Here is a 16324-nt window from a genome sequence, read left to right as displayed (position 1 = left end):
CAGCCTCCAGGGTGCCAGCGTTCCCTGGAAATTCGTTTTGAAAATAGCTGCGTGGAAGTAGCTTGCTCAGGGTGTCGTCAGAAACTTGCTTAACATCGGGAGTAAGGCAGTCGTCATGCTGCTGCCGTAGGAACCTGGTTCCATATGTTCTGAGGCTGGTGGTAAAGCTCTTCTCTTCTTCAGTCTCCTGCCCACTCCTCCTCGCTTCTCCGCCGTTACAGAATTGCTTAATGCAAAACCTGCGTGAAGCAGGAGCGGTTTAAACCCTCGTGTGACTGGGATGCTTCTTGCCATGCCTTGGTCAGTTCTGTCCTGCTGGAGTTTTGCCGATGGGTTTAGAGAAGACTTCCCTTTTTTGTGTTCTCTTTTCTTTTTCTACGAGAGCTATTTCCAAGGCTTCTGCAAAGCGCAGGTTCCCAGCCAACATTTGGAAAACCGACGTGGACGGAGCCTTTTTTGCCACTTTTTACCAACAAACAGAGACTCTGGAAAGTTCAGCCGGACTTTTTTCTCTCCGTGAGCGGCTGCAAAATGCCTTTTGCCAGGTATCCCTGTCTCTGCCTTTCGAGATCTTAAAAAGGGCTTAAGGATGTTCTTGGACCCAAACCAGCGAACGTTTTAAGAGCGTGCAGCCATTTTGAAATGGAGATTTAATATGTCAACAGCATCAAGAACCGCCCCCCCCCTCAGATTAAGGTTTGAAATTGCCAAATGCTTTTTGGCTTTTGTGCTTTTCTTTCTATTGAGGAGGCCAAGCGGAGATTTACCCAGGATTTTATCAGGTACGCGGGAGAACCAGAGCCACGGATCTTGGAATTGATGAGCAGACTGGGATGTACTGGGACCTTAGTGGTGTGGCGGTTGTTGGGCTTGATAGAGAGGGATAATTTCAACACTCATTATGGTCTAGAAAGAGAAAGCCAGGCAAAGCATGGAAGGGAAAACACAGAGCTGCCTTAGGTGAGGTCCCATCCCAGACAAAGGGCTGAGCTGGCCAGCAGCACGTGGAGTCCAGGGCTGGGAGGCAGCTGCCCTGATCGTTGGGTGAAAACAACAGGGAATGCCAAAATTCGGGGTTGATCCTGGTGAAAGAGCCCTTGGAAACGTTGTGTTCCCTTGTAAGCTATCCAGTGTACCCAGGCCACCAGCTGGGACCCTCCATGCCGAGGGCTTTGTGTCTTCCTTCTCCAGTTGAGCCTGGCTCTTCCAGTACCGCTCCAAGCTCCGCGCTGGGTTACGTCTCGGCAGGATGGTTTTGCTGCTGGCTGAGCTGGATCTGAGCAAACCAGGGGGCTCCTGGCCAGAGATCTTTTCCCCCATGTGGAAATGGAGGCACCATAAAACGGAGCCACCTCCCAGAAGCACCGCCTGGGCTTTGGGAGGGAATTTCTGCCTTTATGTGGGCACAAGGCGAGCTGGACGCTGTGCAGCACGGTCATGGCAGGGATGTCAGGGCTTCAAAAAGATGTGGGAGAGCTGAGAGCTCCGTGTTGTGCTTAAGGACGCGACCGAAGCCCATGAGCATCCCAGCGCGATGGGGATCCTGCTCCGAAGCAGCCACAGGGGATGGTGATAGAAAAGATTTTAAAATTAATGTTATGTGAGTCCCGGAAAGTTTGTGGTGTCTGGGAAGGAGAGACAGCTGGTTCTTAGAATCGAGTGTCCCTTGACCACTCTGTAATCCACACTTTTGAAAACCTTAACGGCCTTTTAGCATATTATTAGATGCCAAGGTAATCTGTTCATAAATGCTTGATGCTGCAGTTTCAGAGCTGTCCAGGGTTATCTTTAAAGTGCTTTTGTTGCGAGATGCATTAGTGGTTACGCTAACTAATCTTTCTCGGAGCTGAACCACAGTCTCATTTTGATTTCCTTTTCAAATAATTTACTGCTCAATGGTCTAATTGAGCCAAACGAGCTCGAAGACGTTGTTTCACTTCCTAGGAGGGAAATGACAAATTTCAGAAGAGTGAGTCTCCTGGGGAAGCACAGTGACTGCGTTGGCAGAAAGCCCTCGTGGATTCCCTTGTGTCGGACTCCGGGAGGCTGGGGGCTGTGCCAAACGGTGGGCTGGTGCTGGGGAGTGAGCCTGCGGCGAGTCCGGCTTTGCTCTATCCCCCCGCACCCCCCTGGGTTTCATCCTGCCTCGCTGATGCTGCAGCATCCCAGAGGGAATGGGAGAATGGTGCCAGGGAAAAAGCTTTGGCTTTTCAGTGCACACAAATTGCTTTTCTTTTTTTCTTTTTCGTTTATTTTCTTTCTTTCCCTTTTTTTTTTTTTTTTTCTTCGAGCGGTTAGGTGCATGGAGTGTGCTGGTATGAAGCAACCACGGTTCTAATTTTGCCTCGCCAGATGGCTGTGGGTGATTCTCCCAGTGCTTTTTGAGATGTGTGTTCACTAGCGGGGAGATGAAAGAGCGGGTCTGTATTTTCAAGCTGGGGATGGAGAGCTGAGATCGGTCCTGCCTCACGTTTCCATGATTCATTCCACAGGTTTCCGCAGAAAGTAGAAAAACTTAACATCTTGCTAATTAAAAGGCACTGAGAGCGCGTGATTCTGGAGCTGGCGCAGCGATGTGGAATGGGCTCAAAACTGGGGGCGATGGGTGTCTGACTTGTGTCTGCTGGGGGGTGGGGTGGGGGCTCCACCGTGACGTTTTCTTGCTGCTCACCTGTCCCATCTTTCTTTGCCGGTGAGATGCTCCCATGTAAAAAAGCGCGGTGGCTGGCGGTAGCTGTTAGCGAGGTTTGGGAAGGAGCCGCTGGCTATGCCGACGCGGTGCCGTAAAGATGCTCTCGGGCAGTGGCAGCCACCCTGGTTCAGCTGCCAATTCTGCTCCTGAATTTGTGGTCCTGAGTTGCTTTGGGCCTCGTTTCTTAGCTGTTAGATAGGGGTGACAGCGCTTCCACCCTGGCACCGTGCGCTCTGGGATGGGAGATTTTGCTTCTGCTCCTCTGAGGTATCTGGGAAAATTGATGGTTTTGAGTAGAATTATTCATGATGTACCAGTAGGTATGTTTTACCCTAATGGGAATTTCAGAAAGGAGATAATCCTTCAGAAAAAAAAAAAAAAGCAGAAAATGCTATTTTTTAACCATGGAAGTTCGTCTTTTTTTGTACAATTCATGCTTTGATTTTCATGCATTAACTCTCTCTCTCTCTTTTTCTTTGTTTCTCCACAGACCTTTGTAGTACTAAACAGAGGGAAAACACTCTTCCGATTTAGTGCCACACCTGCCTTGTACATTTTAAGTCCTTTTAATCTGTTTAGAAGAATAGCTATTAAAATTTTGATACATTCATATCCTTTTGATGACGGGAGTTCTTTTCACCTTTGTATGTTGGTGGAAAAATCTCTCGGCGGTTGTCTGCCTGCTCGGTTCAAACAGCGGGTCTGAATTACAGCCTGGGGAAGCTGGGCTGGCTGCTAAAATGTGGGTTTTTTTGAATGAGAAAAATTCATTCAAATAGGTACATCCAACCAAGAAAACTTTTATTTATTCTCCCTGCTAAATTGTACCTGTCCGTGCCCGTTTTTCCATCAGTGCATTCATAAATTTTGGGACAGGTACGATTTAAGGTTACGCTTAGTGAAGAGGAGTTGAGCTCGATCTAGCTGCTAAAATGGTGAAATAAAATTATTAGCTGGAGAAGGAGACAAAGATACCTTGTGTGTTAATTAGGGGCTGACTGATTCCTTGCTCTTTTGGCATCCCTCAAACTTCCTTCTAATGGCAAGGCTGTTCTAGAATGTTCCGCTGCTGGGCTTCCGACAGCTCTGAGAGCTTCAGAGTCATCGTTGGCATGTGTCCTTAGGAGAGGAAAACCCAACCCAACAGTAATATATTGACTGAGCTGCTTTGCCCTCTATTTATTTATTTTTAGGAAGCGACTCTAAAATGAAAACACCTTTGTTTGTTGTTTTAGAGGCTCCTCTAAGCTTCCTGCATGGCATATGAAGAAAAAAGCTTTTCCATCTTTTCAAAGTCGCCTGGGGAACTGAGGGCTGGGAATGTTTTCTTTGGCTCGTGTGTCATTTCTCATAGGCTTTCCTCCCCTCTGGATGTGCCAGGATGCAGCTGGGAGATGCAGATCTGCCGGTGGATCTTGGGTCTTGACCGAAGATCCATCTGAGTCTGCTCAAAAAGTTCTGGGAATCAAACCAGCTTTGGTTCTGACCCTGGATTTCCCCATCCTGCTAATAATCCAGTAGTTAAAATCCACACTGGCTTTAAATTCTGAAATCGCGCTGTCCCTGCAACGCTCCTCAAACCAGTTGGTCCAGCACCTTCCATCTGGGAATGTGACACACGAGGTGCTGAGCACCCAGGGAGGGGGGCAAAGATGTTCAGAAATATTCATGGGATTTTCTCCCAGAAAAATCCTGGGTGCCCACGGATCACAGCGCTGCTCTCCTGCTGGATGTATTAGCAGACGGTATATTTGATGCTACTGAATAGACGGGGATTAATTGGGGAGACGTTTTCATCAAGGCATGGGATTTTTTTTGAATTGCTAAGACACCCCAGAAAATCTAAAATAAATTGAACGGTGATGTAAAAATACTATTTATATACAGTCACCTCCGTCTTATTTCCTGTGACTGCTGGAAGCGTCTTGGCTCTTATTTGTAGTCCACAGGGGATAGACTGGAAATTGTTGAATTTATGAATTTTATGGCAGTTCAGTGATCTTTAGGGAGCCGTAAGGTGATGTAAAAAGCCACCCGAGTGTCCCTTTGATCCTTGACTTTGTTCCACAGTATTTAGCATGATCATTATGTGCACTATTTTGACCAACTGTGTATTCATGACTTTTAGTAACCCACCCGAATGGTCGAAGAATGTGGAGTAAGTAACGTTTTTTCTTCAGCATCTCACAGAATGTTGGTTTGCTTCTATCGAGCAACCTGCTCTTGCTCACGTTTACATTCGCACGCATACAAATCATCTTAAATAGCCGCTTTGTTTAGCTACCGTTTGTAAATTCATCATGCAAAAACGTTTGTAATTTGTCTCTTTTCTTCGCATTTCTACAAACGTCTCAGCACATCTCTCTCTCCCTCCTAACAGGTATACATTCACTGGTATTTATACGTTTGAATCACTTGTGAAAATTATTGCGAGAGGTTTCTGTATAGACGGCTTTACTTTCCTCCGCGACCCCTGGAACTGGCTAGATTTCAGCGTGATCATGATGGCGTAAGTGGTGTTTTCGCATTATTTCAGGCGTTTGTGGCACGCGGGAGGGGGCGAGGCCTTAGGAGGAGGTGGGGGGTGTAAGGGGAAAAAAGAAATCGAGGAAAACTTGAGTGAATCCCCAAAAGATTTCTTTCTTCACTCTTCAAAAGAAAGCTTTAGCCTGACACGGAGTCACAGATTGAAAACGCAACTCCACGGAGTTAGTGGAGTTGCCGTTGCAAAAAATACAATTTTCTGAAAACTGCCTTTATTAATACAAAACTTTATAACAGCGCCTAGCATTTTAGATGGCTCACATGCCAGAGGGGCGGCTCGTTCTGTTAAAATTAGGACTAGGAGCCAAACAGCTTTAAATTCTAGTCTCTACCACTCCTTCCCTCCTTGGGCTTGCATGTTACAACGTCCCAGGCTGCCACTTCAGGTTGACTGGTTACTAACCCGTTGCTGATGGAGACGCAGTGTTGGAAAAGGAGACCCTTGATTTTCCTTCCTCGTTCTTTTCTCTTGTGCCAGATCAGCTTACATGGGTCTGATAATGAGGATTCATGGGGATGTCTGAATTCACAGCTGAAACAGGAGGTGCACACTAGATTTCTGGGTGTTTTTTTTTCCTTCCTGGCCTGCGTTGATCATTGTTTAGGCTTAGTGCCACTGCTGAAAACCAGGTGTATGTCACTAGTAGTCTGAATCGCCGGTAGAGGAGACTTTGTATTTTATTTTTTTTTTTTTTTTCCCCTTCTTTATTTGTTTTTGAACATTGCACGTGTGCATGGTTGGGCTCCTATAGAAAACAGCTGATGAAAACTCAGGGATCACGTAGGAGCGCTCAGGAGCCGAATTTTCGAGGGTTCAGAGCACTTGAATTTAATTGTAGTAACATGCTTTAATTATACAAAATGCCTTTTTTTTGGGGGGGGGGCTGGATTGTGCACCCAAGGTTGTTGATTTCCCTGAGTTTCTGTTCTTTTTCTACTTGCCTTTTCCTTGTCTGTTTAAATTATATGCAAAGAGTTGGACATGGTAGACCAGAAGGCAAATAACCAGGAGCTTTTTTGCTTCAGAGCAGACGGGGATCTGCTGTGCAGGGTGTAAACACCCCTGCGTGGGTAAAGCTCCCAGTTCCGCGCACACAGACCGAGTTTGACCTGTGAATTAGTTATTTCCTTTATTTCTCCATAAATTAACAAGTAGCAGCACGCCAGCTTTAAAAGGCTCGGTGCATTGGTCTTAAATAAACGTGCCAAATCTCCGTCTGCTCGGTAACCTCCTCGTTTCCAGGGAGGTTGCCTGTAGATTTCAAATACAATTTTATTTTATTTTTGTGTCAAGGGCTAGAGCAAGCCTGTGCCTTGCTTAAATCCCACTGAGAGGGGCTAAGTTTTATGAAGCACCTGAGCCCTTTCTGCACCAGGAAAGATATTGAATATTGCGCCTTTCTTTGCTTTTTCGTACCGTGTTGCTCCCCAGGCGGCACAGAGGAAATATTTTAAGTTCTGGTAAAACAGAACTTCATTAACTTTGCACCAAGCCTCTTATCCTCGGTGTATCTCAGGTTTATCCCCTGGTAAAACGGGGATAATCGCCCTGCCTGTGGCTCGCAAACAGGTCGTAAAGCGCAAAGGATGAAAATGAAGGATGCTAATCAAAGCAAAAGGCGATCACGCTTTATTAAAAGCCTGAAGTGATGTGAATATCCCTGAAACCACTGAACTGAAGTCGCCAGGTCTCCTCGCCCGTTTGCCACTTTGACAGTTATCTTTTTCTGGAGGGAAAGCCTTAAATTTTTCCAGTCCCGTATAGGCGAAAAGGCGAGTATCTTAACTGTGCACCTGGCCAAGCTGGTTGCAGCGTGGAGAGACTTAAAACTGGGTTTTGGCTCTGAAATTTGTCCGTCCCTCTCTTTGAAACGCCAGTTTCTAAAAGCGTTTTGACTGACGAGCTGTTTTTCCTGCAAACAAGACAGACTGTATGAAAAGGAAGGTGACCCCAACGGTGCCATTAACTCTGGTTTAATTCTGCAGGTATATAACAGAGTTTGTAAACCTAGGCAATGTTTCAGCTCTGCGCACTTTCAGGGTTCTGAGAGCTTTGAAAACTATTTCTGTAATTCCAGGTAAGGCGGCCTCCGGTTGGTGTTAGCTGTTGGGTACAGGCCCCCTGTGAGTGATGTATTGCTTTTGTCTGTAGTTGTTGTTTTATTTTGGTTGTGTGTATTGTCATGGTGTTTTTTGTGTGTGACCTCCCTCATTGCAGATATGTCACAGAGTTTGTGGACCTTGGGAATGTCTCAGCATTGAGAACTTTCAGAGTTCTCCGAGCTTTGAAAACTATCTCTGTTATTCCAGGTGAGAACTGTTAAGCATTAAAGGCTGGTCTTGTGTGTATCTTTTCCATACCTCCCCCCTCCGTCCTGCATTGCTTATTTCTCAGAAATGGCGCTGGGATATTTTTGATGGGCTTTGCAGTCTGTATCAACAGAGTCGTTTGAAATTAAAGCTTCTGGACCATCAAATTATGGGATGAACAGGTCCGCTGCCCCGTACCTCTTTATCCCTGTGGCCACCTGACCTCTGGAATGGAAGCCAGACCTGAAGTTGAGCTTCGGATGAATAACGACCACATGCTCCCTTCCCTTCCAGGCCGAACGGTTTCTTGCTCAGCAAGTTGCCCCAGTATCGCCAGTGTCTTTAGAGTTGGTGTAGGAGTAACTTTGTAAAGCCAAGTAAGCAAAACCAAACCCAGATTAAAACTTTTCCACGTGAGGCTGCTTCAGTTACGTGGGATCAGGCAGGATCCAGGGCAGGTCATCTTCTAGGTGATCCCTGAGCTGCCTCCCCACCTGCTGGAAGGGTTGGTGCTGCCAAACGGAGTGTTGGCATTACCAGCTTTTGGTATGGCGTAGTGCAGCCGATTGTCAGCTATTACTGTGCAACAGGAAATTACTGTGCAATTAGTGACCCAAAGCATTGACCATGCTTTCAGTGAGCCAGAAGTCCTCGTTGGGAGAGCTGCCCATTTCCCGTGCCACCCCTGGAGCTGGGCTTTGCGGGACTGTCACTTACAAAGTGACGCTTCTACGCTCTTAATCTGGGTGTCCGAGGGTAAGCGATGGCCCCTCCTTTATTGTTAGAGACCACGGAGGCATTACGGGCTGGGAATATGGTTCTGATCCTGAATTCTTGTGCAGAAAATTCTCGTGCAGGTGGTTTCTCAAAAGTGGCCCTGATTCTAAGGTCAAGCTCACGGCTCAGTTCTCACAAGCACTGAAGCATCTCTAGATTTCCAGTTCTCAGGTTCTTGACCTGCCTCAAGGTAGGCACCCAAAACCATCAATCGCTTGATGAGGTTTTTTTGGTCTTCTATTTGCGCTTTGTTTCCTAATGCATTCACTGATGATGGTTCTTTTGCTTTCTCAGGCTACACTTGCATATACGTTTGCCAGAAAAGAGACTATGGAATTGTAGGGGCCCATCACTTTTTGTCCCCATTCCAGACTGCTAAACCCATCAGATGTACATGGCTGTTGTGCATGATGTTCTTAAGTGGCGCCTGCTTTCCTTGCACCGAATGAGAATATGCTAGAATAACGTTCTTATTTAGCCTTCCTTAATGTCCGGCAGTGCACATCCAAAGAGCAAAAGAGATTTGCTAATTGCTGTTTAATGTCCGGCCGTGCACATCCAAAGAGAAAAGATATTTGGTAATTGCCGTTAGCGGTGCACTGGACGGATCCGAAGCGCAGTTGCGATTCTATCAGCCTGCTACAGGTATTAAGTGGCTTGCCTGAAGAAAAGCATCGATGTTATAAAATCAGATGTGTCTGTTTTGCTTTCGTATTCCTAGCAAAGTGAAGATGACGCGGCTTTCGTGAGCTGGGTGCTGAATGTGTGGCAGCATGCCTTGTCTTCCTACGGAAAGGAGCGGAACGGTTCAGTTTTGTATCGGTCTCTCCATACTGCTCGAAACCAAAGGAGTTTTCCTTTTATTTCACGTGACTGCAAGGGGGTGTGTGTGGATCTGAGCCCTTCCAAGTTCAGCACAGCCCTAAGCTTTCCTAAAGGGATGATTTTCTGCCTACTTTTATTAGTTAATGTGATATTTATGAGAGGATGATCCGCCCCGCAGCTGAGGTGGGGCTGGTGGAGCACCCGTGGCTGGAACGGTCGATGGCCAGCCTGTGGTTTATTTGTCTCCCTTTGGCTCCAGGATGGGATTTTCCCAGCTGGGGTTCTGCAGGACGTAGGTAAAGCACAAAACCTGCAGTAAAACCCCCCTCTCCCATCTGGGACTTAACAACATGCGGAATATAAAGCATTTGTGTGATTAGCCTTTGGGGTTATTTAATAGGAATTTAGGTGCAGAATGCTCTTGATGGGTTTTAGTGCTGTCATGTCTCAGGGAAGAAGGGATTTTTAGAATATGCTTAATATTAAAACGTAAAGGGGTTCCCCTTCTGCTCCAGTGCCTCGAATGGAATGGGAATTCTAGCACTGTGCTGAGCTAACTAGAAACTCGTCTTAGCAGCACAATGAGTGCTGACTACCTCTTCTATCAATAATTGGAATTATCCTCAGTGTGTTTTTTTAGACAAAAACAGGGACTATAACCAGAATACAACGTGCCACTGAAAAAAATTCCGTGCAGGTAGAGGGTCTGTCCAGATCCGTGCGACAGGAGCAGACTGTGAGCTAAAACATCAAAATATCGCTTTCATCTGATGGCTTTAGACCATAGTAAACTCAGTGGTGGTCTGATGGTATCATTTTACTGCTGCTGTTATTAGTGTTTTAATTGCCTAATGCCATCAGTGTCCCTGTGACACACTTCCATGAAAGGGGATCCAGGCTAATCGGGATCTGTGGTCCTGAAGGCGATCGCTCTGGCCGAAAGCTGTGGCCGTTGTGTTTGCCCTGTGGCTGGACTGGGAAGGCTCTTGCTGCCGGTTGATCAGCTCAGTGCCAAACCCCGTTTCTTCGTACGTGGCTGTGGGAGAGCAGCATACAAACCGGGAACGCTGGCGCTGGCATGAGGGGCTGCATGCGCGGAGCGGTGCATCTTCGGGCGATGGAGAGGAGCATGAAACGGTTTGTCTGCCAGAAACGGCAAAAACCTGCTTCGTGTGGGCGTAGGGCTTTGGCGTTGGCTAAAAGTTGTGAAGGATGAAGTAAAAGACGTTTTGCAAAATTATTCCTCCGTCAGAATTCCTTTTTTTTATTGAGCTGGGATTGAATCTCTACGTTCCTGATAGGGATCAAACCTCTGATGGGATGGAAAGGTTTGCTGGGATGGAAAGCTTTGTTGGCATAGCAAGATTTGTTGGGATAGAACGGTTTGCTGGGATAGAATGGTTTGCTGGGATAAAAGGTTTGCCAGGATAGAGAGGTTTGTTGGGATAGCGAGATTTGCTGGCATAGAAAGGTTTGCCAGGATGGAAAAGTTTGCCAGGATAGAGAGGTTTGTTGGGATAGCAAGATTTGCTGGGATGGAAAGGTTTGCCGGGATGGAAAAGTTTGCCAGGATAGAGGGGTTGGCTGGGATGGAAAGATTTGTTGGGATAGAATGGTTTGACAGGATAGAAAGGTTTGCCAGGATAGAGAGGTTTGTTGGGATAGCAAGATTTGCCGGGATGGAAAGGTTTATTGCCTCGGCCAGAGCCCTGGATCAGACCAGCCCTGAATTCATCTGGATCTGTGATATTTTAAATTTAATTTTCCCTCTTCCCTCCCTCCAGCCTCCTTCACTATTTATTTATAAATGCAAGACGGCGCTACCCGACATTGGGGAGGCTGATTAAAGGGCCCTGATGCCGTTTGATTTCTGCGTCCAGAATCCTTGTGTGTTTAGATCTGCCCCCTGAAAGCCCCAGCGCTGCGTTCCTCCCCAGCTCGCGGATGCTGCCTCTTGCAGAAGGGTTTGGAAAACCGGCAGGATTCTTGGCTTAGGCCTGAGTTCCCTTCTGTTACTGAGCCTTGCCTAGGAATGATCCCGACGGCCTCGGGAAAAGCCGAAGAGCCAGCACTCTGGATGAAACCCTGCCCTCCCCGTAACAACCCCCATCCTCTAAATGAAAGATTCGTCTCCCACAAAAGTGCGGAAAGGGTTTCGTTAAGCAGCAGAAACTTCAGATGTAGGCAGTTGGAAAGGGGTTGGATCCTTGGAAGTTGTTGTGCCAATAAGTTGGGCTTGAACATGACTTAAACATGTCCAGGGAGAGGTTTGTAGCCGTGTATCTTCATTGAACGTGTCTGTTCAGACAAATCCTGCTTTCATGGGGGTGACTCCGAGCATGCCCCACACCCTTCTGCCATGTTCGGGTGCTCTCGGGGCTGAGCGCCGTGCTTTGGGTTGTGCAAACTGGCTGGTTCACCAGTGAAACCAGTGAGCTTGGGTCCTTCAGCACCTCGGCAGCACTTGGAAAAACCTGGATGCGAGCGGCGGTTCCCAGGAATCCGCTGTCCCATCGCCGCAATCTTTTGCCACCGTATGTATTTAATTCTTTCCCTGCCTTTTCCCTCTCCAGGAGTTGATTTCGAGTCTTGTTTTCTTCTCTACAGGCTTGAAGACCATTGTGGGTGCCCTGATCCAGTCCGTGAAGAAGCTGTCGGACGTGATGATCTTGACGGTGTTTTGTCTCAGCGTCTTCGCTCTGATCGGCTTACAGCTCTTCATGGGCAATTTAAGGAACAAGTGCGTGATATGGCCGATAAACGTGAATGAGACTTACCTGGATAACGGCTCCAGGGGCTTCGACTGGGAGGAATACACCAACAATATGTGTAGGTATTTCTGCAACCTCGTGATTTGGCGTCACGCCGCCAAGCAGGATTTCGGACGGGCCGTGGAGTGTGGCATGCCCAGCTCTGTGCAGTAAAACCCCCGCCCCGTGCAGATATTTTTGGGATTTTAGAAACCTGCCCTTATTAAGGTGTTTTTAGTTGTGTTCATCCTTCAGAAGGTCTTGGCTACGCTCGTTTAGCTAAAGGTTTTGTCAAAAATGCTGCTTTTTTCCTGCCTTTTTTCCTGCCTTTTTTCCTGCCTTTTTTCCTGCCTTTTTTCCTGCCTTTTTTCCTGCCTTTTTTCCTGCCTTTTTTCCTGCCTTTTTTCCTGCCTTTTTTCCTGCCTTTTTTCCTGCCTTTTTTCCTGCCTTTTTTCCTGCCTTTTTTCCTGCCTTTTTTCCTGCCTTTTTTCCTGCCTTTTTTCCTGCCTTTTTTCCTGCCTTTTTTCCTGCCTTTTTTCCTGCCTTTTTTCCTGGTTCTTCCCCCTTCCCCCCCCCTTTTTTTTTTTTTGTTTCCAATTAAAAACTGTTGACATACGGTAAACAGGAAGGAACTCTGCCCATTTGAATTCCCGCGCTGAACGTCAGCCCCTGCACTTAGTTTTGCTGAGTCCTTCAGACAGCGCGCAGGATGGTGCTGGGACATGCGCAGCATCCTTCCCCGCTGGCGGGGTTTCAGAGCTGGAAACGATGCTGCGGATCATCAAGGACTCCCAAGTTTTTGTAATTTCATTTCTTCCTCCCATCTCAGGTGGAGCTCCTCCACCGTGCAGTCAGCTACTTTTAAATCTTTATCCAAAATGCTGTTGTGGCTTCAGAAAGATGTTTAAATTTCGGCACGGTTAGTGGGGCTGATGTTATTTAAAACAGTTATAGTTTACTGATAAATTTATCCAGAGGGCTCTTCAGCGCAGGTTTTTGTGGTTCTGTAGTATGTTAAATCCTGACTCCCTATGTGTGTGTGCGTAATCTTTTCTTTTTCATCTTCCCCAGCAAATTTTTACATCATTCCTGGCGCCCCTGATCCTTTGCTCTGTGGTAACAGCTCTGATGCAGGGTGAGTGTTGAGCTTTATTAAAAGCAGAGACTCTTAATTACTGTCGATGTCGCCTAATAATGGCAAAACCTTTGGAATATTTCCTGTTGCTTCCTTTGTTGGTTGTGGTGTTTTTTTGCATGTAAAGGGTTTCACTTTCTTAATTATTAATCCACTTTTACCATCGGTTTGACTAATATAACGCAAGCGGGCATCTCAGGAGGCAGGTATGGCTAACAATGATTACTAGCAGCATTATTTCCCACGAGAACCATCAGAGAAGTAGGGGATGGAGGCTGAGAAATGGAAACTTTCCATGTGCCGTTGGTTTTTCACCCTCTCCTTCAGCCCTGAGGACGCTTAGGGCAAAAGCTCATCCTTGGGGCTCATGTTGGGTGAAAAGCCACGTGTCGCCGCGTCTCATTTCCATCGGACAGAGAGAACAGGGCTTGTCTGACTCCCCCCTCAGCCTCCTCCCCTGCTCTTCTGGCTTGACACGGAAAGCAAAACCCATGCCGTTTGTTAGGAGGGTTGTAAATATCTCCCTAAGCGTGGAGAACGTGCGTGTTTTCAACTTGGTGCTGCCTCGGTGCTCTGAACTGGTTGTCATCTTTCTGCAGTCAATGCCCGGAGGGTTACACATGCATGAAAGCAGGACGGAACCCCAACTACGGTTACACAAGCTTCGACACTTTCAGCTGGGCTTTTCTGGCTTTATTTCGCCTTATGACTCAGGACTTTTGGGAAAACTTGTATCAATTAGTAAGTAAACGCTTTGCTTCAACGTTAATGCAAGGTGAGAATTCGGGGCAACGCAGGAGAGGAACGTGCGATATTTTTTTATTTTATTCCACCTATCCGAAAGGATAACTGCCAGTACAGCTGCGTGGTGAGACGCTGGGTGGTGAGGAGGATGGGGATGGTACCTGGAAGCAGGTGTCCCACTCTTTGAAGTCCAGAAGGAACGGCAAGACCTCAGCGTGCATGCGGATGGGCTGGGAATTCATTCTGGATGAGCCTGAGCGCCTGCCGCAGAACTTGCGAGCAGCCCAGCCCTGCTCACAGAAGGTGCTGAGGCGCTTTTTAGGGCAGAATGTTTCCCAGTAACCCGAGGATGCTTTGGGGATCTTGCTGAAATGGCTTTTCTTCGATTTTCTTTTGGTTTAAGGGAGTCTGAGCACTGAGTTGCTGAGGTTTAAGGCAGCCTAAGGTTGTGAATCGTGTTCAGTTTGCATCCATCGGATGGTCCCTTCAGAGGGGAAGAGGGATGTCGCCTTTTGCGTTCATGGCTGAGGAATGTACTGTGCCTTAGTGCTCTGAGGTGCTGAGACGTTAAATATTCAGCACCACTGTATTTTCTTAGAAACATTCAGCTCAGGACGCTTGGGATCGGTGCATTGGGTGTCACTCGGAAATCGTTTTCCCCTTTCCTTTTACCATTCTTTTCTACTTCCAGACCTTACGAGCAGCAGGGAAAACCTACATGATCTTCTTCGTCTTGGTGATCTTTGTGGGATCATTCTACCTGGTTAATCTGATCCTGGCTGTGGTAGCCATGGCTTACGAAGAGCAGAACCAGGCGACGTTGGAGGAGGCAGAGCAGAAGGAAGCAGAATTTAAAGCCATGTTAGAGCAATTGAAAAAGCAGCAGGAAGAAGCACAGGTGAGTGTTTCCATTGCCTGGGTTTGGATGCTTTTGCCTATTTTAAGGTTTATTTGCCTGTCAGTGAGGTATGATGAAGAAAACGGCAGCGATCCCGTGGCTGGCTCACCTGGCATCGTGTCCCTTGTTGGCTGGGGCTGCCGGTGCTTCCCTGCTGTTGCTGGCGTTTCCTGAATGATCCACAAGCTGGCTGTGATCATTTTCTGCTGGAAAACTTCTCTCCTGTTAAGGGAATTTTAAATCTTCTCAGAGCTCCTAGTGCAGTGCGGGAATATGTCTGCAAGAAGGACAAGTTCATCTTTGTTGGTCCTGTGTCAGATGCTGATAAACAAAGCCAAGGGACCGAGAGATATTTTACCACCCGCAAAAGTAAACTAGGAACAATTTTTTACAAATCCTGGCTGCAGGTTTCTTCCAGGAGAAAAAATCAGCATCTCAGTCCTGCCCCAAAGACTCGTCCTTAGGTGCATTAAGCCGTCTATGAATCCTGGTAAGATCTGATTTATTTTTCCCTTCTCTTGCCTACGCCCTCAGGCTGCGGCTATGGTCACTTCAGCAGGGACGGTCTCCGAAGACGCTGTGGAAGATGATGGTGGGGGGAGGATGTCTCGGAGCTCCTCGGAGATTTCCAAACTCAGTTCCAAGAGCGCCAAGGAGCGTCGGAACAGGAGGAAAAAACGAAAGGACAAGGAGTTGTCGGAAGGAGAGGAGAAGTGCGACAACGAAAAGGTGTTCAAGTCCGAGTCTGAGGATGGCATGAGGAGGAAGGCGTTCAGGCTGCCAGATAACAGGCTAGGAAGGAAATTTTCCATCATGAACCAGGTAGTTTGAATTTCCTTGGCTACTGTTCATGCTCGCTTGTAGTCGGGATCATAGTCTAGATCCCTATTAGCATGCCAAAGGGATCTGCCCCCCGTCTTAAGCTTGCAGGGGACCAGGAGGCTGCTTAACGGGCCACGTTTGCAGCCCTTGCCCACACTTCTCCTGGCTTGAAGTTGTTTCTGAGAGTAGCAAATGCAGCCAGTAACCTCCTCACCAACGTAGCTCAGCCAGCCGAGGCTCAGCACCTCTCCCAGTGTGGCTGACGACAGCGCTGGTGCTTTGGGTAGACCTGGAGAGGGAGCGAGACCCCTTTAGCAGCACTCAGCACCGCAGCGCTTTGTTTCCGTGCTATTGATGCTGTTGTCGTTCTTTCTTTTCTCCCTCCTAGTCTCTCCTCAGTATCCCAGGCTCCCCTTTTCTCTCTCGACACAACAGCAAGAGCAGCATCTTCAGCTACAAAGGGCGGTTTCGCGACCCGGGTTCGGAGAACGAGTTCGCCGACGACGAGCACAGCACGGTGGAGGAAAGCGAAGGCAGGAGAGATTCCCTCTTCATCCCCATCCGCGGTCGCGATCGGAGGAGCAGCTACAGCGGCTACAGCGGCTACAGCCAAGGCAGCCGATCCTCGCGGATTTTCCCCAACCTCCGGCGAAACGTCAAGAGGAACAGCACGGTGGATTGCAACGGCGTGGTGTCCCTCATCGGTGGCCCGCCTTCCAGCATGCCTGGGGGCCGCCTTCTGCCTGAGGTGAAAATAGATAAGGCAGCTACCGATGGCAGTGGAAGGATGTCAATGAGTAGCCAGCGTAGGCATGGCGGTCCGTCCT

The 16324-nt window shown here is 47.7% G+C and overlaps 1 protein-coding gene across 7 annotated transcripts in view; it reads left to right on the top strand.

Annotated features, from left to right (window-relative positions):
- Window positions 1-16324, top strand: part of SCN8A (sodium voltage-gated channel alpha subunit 8) — a 65231-nt gene that overhangs the window by 22511 nt on the left and 26396 nt on the right. For 3 of the 7 annotated variants that reach the window (XM_040581206.1, XM_040581209.1, XM_040581208.1), the window contains exons 3-12: window positions 3183-3301; window positions 4761-4850; window positions 5073-5201; window positions 7455-7546; window positions 11756-11977; window positions 12970-13033; window positions 13633-13774; window positions 14469-14675; window positions 15210-15497; window positions 15886-16245. In XM_040581206.1, the coding sequence (XP_040437140.1) occupies window positions 3183-3301; window positions 4761-4850; window positions 5073-5201; window positions 7455-7546; window positions 11756-11977; window positions 12970-13033; window positions 13633-13774; window positions 14469-14675; window positions 15210-15497; window positions 15886-16245 (1713 nt within the window). Of the gene's footprint in view, window positions 1-3182; window positions 3302-4760; window positions 4851-5072; window positions 5202-7222; window positions 7315-7454; window positions 7547-11755; window positions 11978-12969; window positions 13034-13632; window positions 13775-14468; window positions 14676-15209; window positions 15498-15885; window positions 16246-16324 lie in introns of all 7 variants that reach the window. The other 4 variants (XM_040581207.1, XM_040581210.1, XM_040581211.1 and 1 more) reach the window with 4 other exon arrangements.

Source organism: Falco naumanni (assembly GCF_017639655.2).
Source record: "Falco naumanni isolate bFalNau1 chromosome 20 unlocalized genomic scaffold, bFalNau1.pat SUPER_20_unloc_2, whole genome shotgun sequence".
NCBI lineage: Eukaryota > Metazoa > Chordata > Aves > Falconiformes > Falconidae > Falco > Falco naumanni.
Note: the sequence above shows the minus strand (reverse complement) of the source record. Positions and strands in the feature narration are given on the sequence as shown.